At 38.3% G+C, this 12229-nt stretch overlaps 1 protein-coding gene across 1 annotated transcript in view; it reads right to left on the bottom strand.

The window, feature by feature from the left end:
- UBAC2 (UBA domain containing 2) overlaps window positions 1–12229 on the bottom strand; it is a 102646-nt gene that overhangs the window by 25692 nt on the left and 64725 nt on the right. The window contains exons 5-6 of the mRNA XM_087758167.1: window positions 7800–7923; window positions 5827–5874 (exon numbers count right to left, since the gene is read on the bottom strand). Of these exons, the coding sequence (XP_087614293.1) occupies window positions 5827–5874; window positions 7800–7923 (172 nt within the window). The remainder of the gene's footprint in view (window positions 1–5826; window positions 5875–7799; window positions 7924–12229) is intronic.

Consider the following 12229-nt stretch of genomic DNA (forward strand, 5'->3'; position numbering starts at 1 on the left):
ATATGATCTAGCTGTAGAATAAAGACCTCTATAGCACTTTGTTACATGGGGAGGTGTGTATATAGGACCTTTGCTGACAGACAAAACAGGACCCATGCAAACGCCCTAGTGTGGTGCTCAAGCCTGAGCTAGAAAGCCCAGCTCATGAAGTAGGCAGCAAGCACAGCTCTATACAGAGCAGCCCCGTATACCTCCAGAGCAACACCCATGGGATGTTTAATGGGATTTCTTGATGGTGTGGCCAATGACACTGGATAATCAGCTGATGATGTTTTGGCCCGCTGCTCCACTGGCACATATGCTCAGCCGTAGCTGAACACACCGATTTCAAACACAAAGGCTCAAATACCAGTTGCAATTAAAGACAAGACATCAGCAGGAAACCTTTAAATAATCTATGTTCTCGGATTTAAATTTTCTTAGTTATTTCTTCTAAAAAATATGTTTCTTGCTACTGAAAATGAGAAAAATATGTTCCCCTGTGGCATCCAATGTTTCCACAAAACTAAAGACCTAATAATAAAAAAACAATGAGAAGGCTACAATATACTTATAAAACTATTTAAAGCTTAAAAGATAGTGTTAGGGATACCCCCCTTTTGCGTCAACTTTTCAAGTCAAATGCACTGTGAAGTAGTCTGTTACTAGGCATTTGGGTAAAAACACGCTCAAGATGAAAAAATACCAATGAGTTTTTTTAAAGTGCTATTAATGTTATTGTCAGTGCACTAGATTTTACTTTACACTATAACAATATTCAAAACAGTAACACATAATTTAACTATTTTGTAATATTGTTTTATTTAAATTTCATACTTCTAATAAGTTTTGCCTTCACTATAGCTTTTCCTAATTCCAAATTTAAAAGAATGAATTAAAAATGTGATTTTAGTTATTGCAAATAATTAACTTTTATCTACCCTGAACTCCAATTCAAATATTGCTTGGCTATAAATCAACAGCATAAAAAACAATTAATGCATAGCTTTCATATATTTTTTTAAATTATCCAAACTCAATCCTATTAGACTGACTGTCTTCTGTATCACCAAAGCACTACCACAAGACATTTAACTAGATATGAGTAGACTTACCTGCATCAACATTTATAATTACACGATTACAAAGAATTCAAGGAATATCGTACTTTCACGTTGACTAAAGATCTACTTAAGACTATAAATATGGATGACTGGAGGATGTCCAGACTAACTGGAGGATGAAGAAGGACGCATGGCAGGACATGAATGTGGAGGTAACTGCATACTACATTATCAGGCTCTGATCAAAGATTCTCTTCAAGAAAGTCAGCACATATTTAATACTAATTTTAAGTATGTGGAAGGGATGACATTTTAAGTGTGAATACTGCATTGTGGGGTAATACAAATGCTTCTGCATTCCCTTCAAAACATTTTTAAAACAACAAAAAGAATTCAGTAAGGATTGTTCAAAATCACTTAAGAAAGATGTGGAAGAGGTAGAACAACAACAAGAAAATCAATGATTCTTAGGTCTGATCCGATATTGACTACGTAATGTTATTTTTAAGACAAGAAGTAAAAAAAATTAAAGTCTGGTTTAAATATTTTGCTCCCCAGCCCAATCACATCTTATCCTGTAAATGCCAATCCTAAAGGATAGGAATTCACTGTAGAAGAACACCTCAGTTGAACAGAAAGGATGAATAAAGTTCTTAACAAACAGAACTCAAAGCAATCCGAAGTACGCTTGGGAGCATTTAACAACAGATATCTGTAGTCCATGTAAAACCAAGTTAGCAACTTCAAAATTACGAATAAGAACTAAAGCAGTCAAAAATCAGAACCGAAATTAAAACCAAGCACTCAACACTGCCTGAACTTTCTATCTTAACCGTAAGCCTTTAAAGTACATGCTCTAAATTACAGATTCTCTACAGTTTTTCCATTATCTGAAGTATAAAAAGTGCAACTTTTCATACGACCTGAGAAAAGTAAATCACAGTGTAGCACAGAAACAACGCAGAAGGTGCTGCATTTGGCTTAGTGAAATCTGCAAAGTAAACAGGGTTTTAGAAACTTCAGCATTTATAAGGTTAAAACAATTTCAATTTCCTAAGGTTTGAACTGAACTCTACACAAATTCAAAGCAGCTCACAGAAGCCTTGGGGTATTTAAAATTTTGAACTTTATGCAATGCAGGTCGCCTTGCAAACAACAATAAACAAGTGACACTAGATAAGAAGAAAGAGGCTACAACACTAAAATCACAGAAAGGGCCTGAAAGGTATCTTTCCTCTATGAAATATAGCCCTAGCTACATGGTTAGCAGAAACCTTGGCATCTGATCTGTACAATGACAATATTATACTAATGAGTGGAGGTAACAGCATGTCCCAGTGGGCATACCTCATCTGCTTGTACCAACCTGAGCTTACTTCTTGAAGCAGTTATGCTGTAGTTATAATTGAGTAAGCCTTGACACGCCCCTCAAATTTCAATCCTGCAAGTGTATAGTGATGAGAAATGTAAGCTGAGAACCCAAGAGATTTTAAAGGGAGGGGAAAAAACGGGAGAGAAGATGGATCGATATGCATGTGTCCAATGAAACACTGAAATGGATACCATTTTCTAAGGTGTTTCGAATGTTTTAAAGGAAAATATACCAGGGGAACTGTTTCTGGCCTTCACTAAACTGAGTGATATGCATTATATGGAAGCACTTCTGTAAACAACTATTGAAAGATCTTCTGGCTTAAAATCAAAAGGAAATAGGTTGTATGACTTTAGTGATATATCTGCATCTCTAATATGAAGTTTCCTAATTTTATGACATACCCCCCCCCCATCATAAGAAACAGATCTGGACTGTATGTACCAAGTATGGTACATTCCTGGCAAAACAAATCACAAGAACTTAAATTAGTCTCATAAATTATAAGAATGACATTACAGATTACTGATAACATCAGATTTGTGAATTTATTTACAGTCTACTTCTTAAATTCTCCCTTTTTTTGTAAATAAGCATCATGGATGTTAACAGCATGTTTTACACAACATACCAGCAACTGAAATTACCAGGCCCATATTGCCAGACCAAAAGAAAGGTAATTGAGAGGTACTCCAGTTTCATCTGGAGAGTAAAGAAGCTGCCTTTAAGAGTGTATTCCTATGTTGATTCAAAATTAGAGATCTAGGAAGATGTACCTTATGGCAAAGACAGACACAGTAGACCTTTTGTATTCCAATAACAAAACGTGCTGTAATGTCCGTAACTGAGAACAATCCAGCAACAATCTAGAAATTGTCTAAAATTCCCTATCACCAGTCACACGACATCAATGCCTACCTGCATACATACTCATACACACACGCAAACACACTTCTGTAATGACGGCATCGCTCAAAACCACTGAGAACAAGAACTCACGGCAGTACAGTTCCCGGTTGCTCTACACCCTGCCTGGAATTCACAGGGAAGTCTAACAGCGTTAGCAAGGATGAACACAGAATTCAGTCCCCGGTGCTACATCTTGTACCTGGGAAGTCAGATCCCATTTAGTCTAAGAGTGTTGATTACATGTTAAAATATAAATTGTGAGAATTTAAATAAACCTAAATCAGGAACGTGGTGAAGAGAAAGTGGAAACTGACAATTCAGAAATCGTGCCGGCACCATCCATTTTAATACTCCACATAAGCAGAAGTGCAATAAAAGCTAAATTGTAGAACAGCATCATATACGGTCATATGAGTGTCTAAGTGATCTTTAGAGCTAAAAATACAGTGAATACCAGCCAATGAACTAGTGACTAAATATCACACCTAGCTGACTTGGTGTTCGTGCATTTACTCAGCCTTTTTGTACAAATACATGAAAATTGGATTCAACAAAGATATAGTATGTTAGAAAGTGTCAAGAGCAGATAAGAATTACAAAAATACATAGGTTGTTGGAATGACTTAACATAGATTTGACAACCTACGTATTTCTGTAATTGTAAATATACATGTTATCAAGTACCTATACTTGTAGTGGTAAAAGGTGCCTTTATACTGTTTCATATCCCTCTTCAGATTATTTAATATACCGTGAAGCTTTACTCCTTTATCAGGTTTTCTCAAAAGATGCCAAATTATAATTTCTAACAGAGGAGAAAAAGAGACTTCTTATTCACAGAAGTGTGGCAGGTATGCTGTGCAAAAAATGGCTGAAATTCATAATATGAACTTCTTTCCAAATTGTAGCACTTATTACAAAATGGTAGAGTGCAGCTCTCTGCTTGCTGCAGAAGAAATTGAGACGGAAAACACATCGTTGATGATGACTTAATTCATGCTGACTGAAGCAATATGAAAACTTCAAATGATTTTTTTAAATCTTCCTGTGACACAGTGAAAAAGTTCAATTTATTCCTATGGACTTATACCTATGTAAAACATACTGTCAACCTGCAATTGAAAAAAAGGTCATTTATGAAAAAGAATCTTAAGAAAGTTGCATTATACAGCTGAATAAAACTGTACATTAAAGGGGAATTAAACTGCATAAGAACTGCATAATATATTATGAAAAAAAAATATTCAAGCCGGTCTTTATAAGTCTGTATGACCAAGTATACATACAGTTCCTGCCACCAGGAAAGAGGGAGTTAAAATGCCTTTCCTTTTCTTTCCTTTCCTCTCTAATGAACACCTGTTGAAAAGGAAGGGCTATTAAAAGAGCCAGAAGAGTAACAGGAAGGGTAGTGCGTTTGGAGGAAGTCACAGATCCTTAGGCGGGCACAGACGTGTGGGCTGATCTCCAGGACAGAGAAATCCTGGTTTGTTAGTTGCACTGTTTTCATCAATATTTATGGTCAGACCAAATTGCTGAGCAGACTTAACTATTTACTGCTCCGTCACTCCTGTTAGTTATCCTGTGAGCTCACAGAATATTTCGGAACAGTCAATGCAAATGGTAAGAGACCAAACTACTGAGTTATAGCAGCGATATGTGAAGTGTCCACGGGCATTTCACTCTGAGCTCACTGCAAATTCAAATTAGTAGCTTCTAAATAGCAAGGGCACAATTTAAGGTCTTCTTAAGATTGCATCAACTTAATAATGAGCTTCTTTGGAAGAGGTGGCACTTTCACTGTTTGAAAAGCAGACGGTATTTTGGGCCTAGAAATCAGAGTCTGAGCTCCTAATTACTAAGTTTGTAAAATTTTAAAAGAAGCTTATCAGTATCTAACAATCTGAAAGACTTAGTACAATCTGTTTTAGCAATAAGTGCCTTAGTACTAAGAACAGAGTCGGAAAGGAAAAAGACAGACCACACCAATTTTATCTGACTGGTGTAAGGAAAATGATTTTGCACCCTTACTGGCGTTTTCAGAGTGAGAAATGGCTATACTACAGATGTCCTAGGAGAACAGCAAAACATGAATAATCCTCATAGCAAAGTTGTTAAAAGCTGCTTTTTGAAATAAAAGCTTAAGGCTTGCTGAAAACTGGAAAAAAAACCCAATAGGGTAAACATTTCTACCATTTCCTAATAGTCTCATTTACAATTGTGGGTCTAAAGCTATACCCATGGCAGTAAAATTAATTTTAGGGGGTCAGAGAGAATCGGCACCCTGCAAATATTAACCATCTCTTTTGTTGTCTGTCAGTTTATCACCAGCCAGCCAGTGCTTTACAGCTTTGGAAGTTAAAGACAAAAACTTTCTACTTACCATCACAACTAAAAACATTACTCAGTAATTTCTGTTCTTTTGGAGTCCAAATATACTGCACTGATTGTATATGTAACAGAGTGTTTTAAGCAACACGTGATTTTTAAAACAGTAAGACTTACCAGTCCACTTAAGGCTAAAATCCAGATATAGGAACCAGAGGTTAAGAGCTAGAAGACAAGAGCAGTGATTTAAAATTTTAATTTTACAAAGCCGTTGTTGTCTGAACTACTATGTTGCAATATTATATAGGCTATGTACTTATGACAATGGGAGAAGTCAGACATTTATCTGTGTGAAAATTCAGTTTAACATTAAAAAAGATGTATTCCAGAAGTAGCAGAAGTGGAAAAAACACAAGGATCCAACAATTGTTCTCCTTCTACAGAACAATACGTTTTATTTTCATATAGCATACTAAGTATAACAGGATGTCAGTTATAGGCTGCACAGAAAAACAAGTCTGAAAGATAGACTGAAGCAAAGGAAATGACTCAGCAGCATCAGGAGAAGAGTTCCCAGCGGGGCAGGCAGCGCAAGTGAAGCTCTCAGACATGTAGTCACAGAGAGACTAAGCATGAGCATCAAAATTAAAGAAATAAAGTTCTCACCCAGTGGCATATTTGTCGACATAAAATCACAGAAATAGGTTGGAGTGAATTTTTTAAAAAAATCCTGATAAGCCAACAGGGCAGCTCATAATTTCCAGTAAAAGTATGTGATTAATCGCCTGGAGAAGGTTATTACCAACTGGAAAAACTGGCTGAAAATTAGACTGATACTGGTTACTAAAATAGTTCTGCATGATGCCAACTGAATCATGAGAACACCTTCCCTCTAGTCTTCTGACTACGGAAAGAGTGACTTGAGATAAGGGCAGAGTTTACAAATGAGAAGAAGGCAAATGATTTTTCCCTCAGCCTCTGTGTGACGGCAGCAACCTTTCTGTACGCAGCAGGGAAAGATCCAGCGAAGATACAGTGATTAGTAACAGCAGTGATCTGTATTGGAGGTGGTGTGCGTATGAAAGTGAAAGGCAAAGGACACAATGGAAAAGTGCTCAGACAATATCATGGCTTTCCCAAAGACCAGATAAATAGTGGTATTGATGGGCTTGGAAGAGAGGAAACAAGATTTCTGAAAGATCAAGAAAATAAGGTGCTGGAGCAGAAATTGAAGGAATGCAAAGGCTGAACAGCAAAAGGGATGAATGAAATGTTCATGTGGAGCATGAGTCAATATTCTGAAACTGACCATTCATTCTAAAATACTCTCTACCACACTTCATAAAACTATGGTGCTTTCCATTGCTAGTGCTAGAGCTATTTTTGAGGCCCTGGAATATAGAAAAATGAGTATAATTTCTCATAAATTTGCACGTCTCCTGTTTCATAATTCAGATTGTGATATGAGTGTCCATTCATTTCTAGGCTGCTGGGGTTTCATTGTTTTTTTGAACAACTACTGCCTTTTTGTACCAAGTACCTATATTTTCCCACTCATATTTAACATAATACTACATGATATTGCTGTGCTTTACGTTACACTATTTTAAATTACCTGTCACATGGTAATGCTTGATATACAAATAATATTAAAAGTGGAATTCAGCCAAAATCTTGATTATTTACCGACACTCTTACCCTAGAAAAATACTGTATTCTATAGCTTTGTTTGAGCTCTAACAGACAAGGGGAAAATAAACAAAATCAAGAATATAAGCAAATTAGAAAGGTGAAAGATACATACGCCTTAGCATCAGGTTCTGTTTTCATCTCTTTTCATCTAGGTCATTTTGTTGACCAAAAAAACCAAGAATTGTAGACTTGTCTATTATATTTTCAATATAGAAAATAGAAATAGACAATCAAGCCAGAAGACAATGGAAGAACAGATCACTTGCCCACCACTTCAGCATGTAGCAATGCATACTAGCAACACATGTTTTTCAATATTTTAGTTGATGGGACAGTCACTAGCTAAACGTACGGAATCATACGTGTGGAAGCATCAAAATTCATAGACAAACATACAGAAATACTAACTACTACATTAGTAATTCATTAAAAGATGAACAAGCAAGTACATACCATACCTGTAAACCCAGTATGTAGACCAGTGTCTTGTTTGTGATAGAAAAGTGGCCTAATACTTGTGTCACCTGCACTCTTGGAATGGAACAATAAAATGGTACAAACAGCGCAAACACAGGACCCAAGCTGCAAAAGGAAAGATACAGATGGTTAATAAGAATTATACTAGCAACAGTAGTGTAAAACAATCAAAAGTAATTAATGCTAAGTACATAACAATCAAAATATAATACCACCTTGCAAACAAAGGTCTTCCTTGGGAACCAATGATTAGATAACTTGTGGCATTCAGAATAATAGATTCATTAGCAAATAAGAAGAACAGGTGGCAAAAAGTATCTGATTTCCAAAGGTTTAGGACTGGAGGCAGCAGAGAAGGCAACATGTTCAGTGTAATAGCAGACTGTTTCTATAAAGTACAGCACACAAGAAGAACAGCAGTGATCTTCTGCATCAGAACAAAACATCTTTGATTCAAATGGACAAATGGTAAGGATTATACCTTTCCCAAAAGGTCATGGAAACCACTTATGAAGTTATGCTCCTATTATTTACCCAGGCTTAGGGTGTTGGAGGATTACCCATAGACTGCAGTATCTAAGGTGGGAATACTGACAGTTCGATTTAACTTCCCTTTGCCAGTGACTTCCATGGCCCTACAAGCAACTAACTTTCTTTAGGGTCCTCACCTTAATCACAGCACAAGATGTTTATTAAGTTTCTAAACCCTCACTGGAACCAGTTTCAAGCACCTTTTACAAGGACCAGATACCTAGATTGAACTTGTGAACATAAACCAGTGCATATCATCCATATACCCAGATACAAAGCCTGTGTTCCTCGTGATAAAACACCCAGAAAACTAAACCACATATTAAAGACAACAAGAGAGGCCACAGCAGAACCAATGCCAAAGGCATGGACATGGGAGATTCTAGAAGAAAAATACTGCTTAGGATGGAGAAGGGGAAGAAAAGAAGGTCACTTCAGGTAGACATGACCTGCTCCACCGGCAGAGCTGCAGTGGCCTCCAGGCGGCAAGCTGCAGCCATCAGCAAAATGCGCATCTCCCCCAGCCGAATCCTCGCCCGTGGTTCTGTGCTGTCTTGGGTCCGACAGGCGCGGGATGCTGCACGGGGTAATTTTTCACTGCTCACCAGCTTATCAAAACTTTCAAGAGTTGCAGTTTCCACAGGCCTTTACATGAAAGGGATCTTATTATACCCAGCGGGAATTCTGCAAACAGCACAAACCAGGACCTAAATAACTTGAAGTTTTCACTCAAAAATACATTTCTCTTCTGGAGGAACTACTGATAGGAGTAACACTATGTGAAATGGTGGTCTGAATATTAAAACTTACATTTCCTGAATAACTGCCAAATGCAACACCCACAGCTATGAAAAAACACCCTTCAAATATTATTTTTACTCATTTAACGGGCTGTGGCTTAAGAGCATTTCGTTATCATTCTGTTTGTTATATTTGAAGTTCAGCTTGTTCAAAAGCTTCCCCTCTGAGGACTTAAATACAGTTTAGTTATAGAAACATTTTTAGTACCATCCGTTTAACACACAGTCAGATGCACTTGAATGCTAACTCAGGAACTACTGAAAAATGTTCAATTTTGCATATAACCCTTCTTACATAAACAAAAAACACCTGTATAAACACACACAACACATTCTTAAAATAAATTAAAATTATTGAAGTTGTAGGAGTTGATAGGCACAGCTATAAGAGTGCCACATACAAAAATAATTCTTCATCAGACATTCTTCCATTGTAGACTATACTCACTGAAGTAAATCAGATTTTATAAGTGAAGAGAGAAGAAAAAGAAAGAAAAAAGATATTTTCCTTCTTAGAAAAGTAATTTTAAATTATTTCTTTCTACTCCTACCAAATGACCTGAGGGAGTACCAAAACTGTGGCATGCTTTTCAGGTTTTATTCCTCCTGTGATAAACAGTGACTCAGACACAGAGATTTCACATGCAAGAGTGCACTCAATCATAAGATGGGAAAGTACAAAAAGGAATTTCCCGTGACTGCAAGTGTGTTTTAAGAAGAGATTAGAGAATGTTGAAAGGTTCCTTAAATGTTAATATTCATCATTAATGTCAACAGATACCATAGAAAGCACCACCCCAGTCCAGGGTAGTGACCCGTGTAATTCAAAGTCCAGTGCCTGACACTGCTCAGTACCTGACAGTCTCGAGGAGCTAGAGGAAACCTAGTGATGGACCTTTTCTCCTAAAACAGTAAGCTTGTAGGCATCAGTTTTTGTTTTTTTAGACAGAGTTCACATCTAGTGTAAATAGGTATTACACAAATATCCACTCAGGTATCTTTTTCAAAAATGTCAAAACTAGTGCCTTTCCAAATATTTTGTGAAACTCATTTGTACAGGTGACTCCACTGTGTGAAAATTTATTCTGATTAATTTTAAACTTTCACCCTCAACTTTCATGATATAATTCTGTACTGTTACTTTGAAAATTTCAATTAATCTTCTCCATTGCCTTCAGAATTTTCTATACATTATTCATGCCTTGTTTAGGAATATCTATATGGAGATGCTGCTTATCTACAGTGGGTCTGCCAGAGAAGTTATCTACGTAACAGTACTAGAATATGACTGACATAGTAAGGGACAACAAAAGGATGGCTAAGGAAAGTGGGGACCAACTGCCTGGTGGAAAAAGGGACCTAGTGACAAAGGACATGAAAAAAGCCAAGGTACTCGATGCCTTTTCTGCCTCAGTTCTCTGCTTAGTTTTGTCCTCAGGCCTCCCAGGTCCCTGAGCCTCCTGCAGGGCTGGAGCAACACCTGCTGTAAAGGGAGATGCTTAGGAAGCTCTTGAACCCACCAGGCCATACAGGAGTCAAGAGGATCAGATGGGATGTGCCTCAGGGTGCTGAGGGAGATGGCTGATGTTACTACCACTGAAACACTGTGGTGATCAGGGCAGGTTCCTGATGACCAGAAAAATGCAAATGTCACACCCATCTTCAAGGAGGGCAAGAAGAAGATTCAGGCAGCTACAAGCCTCACCTCTGTCCCTGGGAAAGTTATAGAGCAAATCTCCTAGAAGCCATTTCCAGCCACGTGACAGACAAGGTGATCGCCAATAGCCCCAGTGGATTTACCAAGGGTCACTCTGGCACTGTGGACAAGAAAGGGGAAGGCAGCGAATGTTGTATGCTCTGACTCCAGGACGGCCTTTGACTCAGTCTCCTCTTGTGTCCTTGAAGAAAACCTGGGGAGATGTGGACTGGATAAGCAGCCTTGAGGGAAACGGTCTGCACTGCTGGACTCAAAGGGTTCTGACCAGGAGTACAAAGTCCAAAGAGCAGCCAGTTACTGGTAGCTTCCCTCAGGGACCAGTACTGGGGCCAGCGCTATTCATTGTCTTTATTAACGACCTGGATGATGGGACAGAGCGCACTCTCAGCCAGTTGGTGCATGACATCAGACAGGAGTGAGCAGTCAATACTTTGGAGGGCAGGACCGCATTCAGATACTCCTTGACGGGCTGGAAAAATGGGCTGACAGGAACCTTACGGAGTTCAACAAAAGCAACCGCGGAGGCTTCCACCTGGGCTGGAATAACCTTGTGCAATGGTATAGACTGGCTAGAAAACAGATTTGCAAACAAGGAGCTGAAGAATCCTTTGAATGTTAATCAGCAGTTCGCCCTTGCAGGAAAGGCCAATTGCATACAGGGCTGCATTATCAAGAGTGGAGTCACCAGGCCAAGAGAAGAGATGGTTCAGCACTTCTGAGCCTGAACCCCAATCACTGTGTCCCCTTTTGGGCTCCACGCTTCAAGAAAGGCACTGATATACTGGAGCAAGTCCAGCTGGGGGTAATGATGGTCCAGTACTGTACCAGGTTGCCCGGAGCCAGAATCTACATCCTCAGAGATACAGCCTGGACACACAATCCTAAGTAACCTGTTCTTGTTGGACATGCTTTGAACCCAGAGTTGAACTAGATGACTGCCAGAGGTCCTGTCAAACCTAAGCTACTCTTTTATTCTGTGAATAATCAAAGCCTTGTTCCTGAAGCTTATAATCACCGGAGGGATTTCTGTTCCTGTATTTCACTGGACAGGTACAAACATCCATCCATGTACTGTAAATAAAAGGACTGGTTCTTAACTCTTTTAATTATGTTAATTAATTGTTTGGTAACATATAGTCAGATTCAACATCTGCAAGTGGAAAACATACTCTTATCGAAGGACTACTTCAATTCTCTCTTTTCCTTCACTTTTCTCTTTTCCTCTTATTTTTGCTTTCCCCCTTTTAATCTCCTTTCCTCTCCTTTCCTCTGTTTTGTGTCCTTTTCCAGAGACCTTCCTCTCAGCCCTTTGTTCATTATACTACCAGAATATCAGGAACACCCTTTCAAGTGCCATGATTAA

Source organism: Nipponia nippon, unplaced genomic scaffold (assembly GCF_047370975.1).
Source record: "Nipponia nippon isolate SJK-2023a ecotype South Korea unplaced genomic scaffold, ASM4737097v1 scaffold_2, whole genome shotgun sequence".
NCBI lineage: Eukaryota > Metazoa > Chordata > Aves > Pelecaniformes > Threskiornithidae > Nipponia > Nipponia nippon.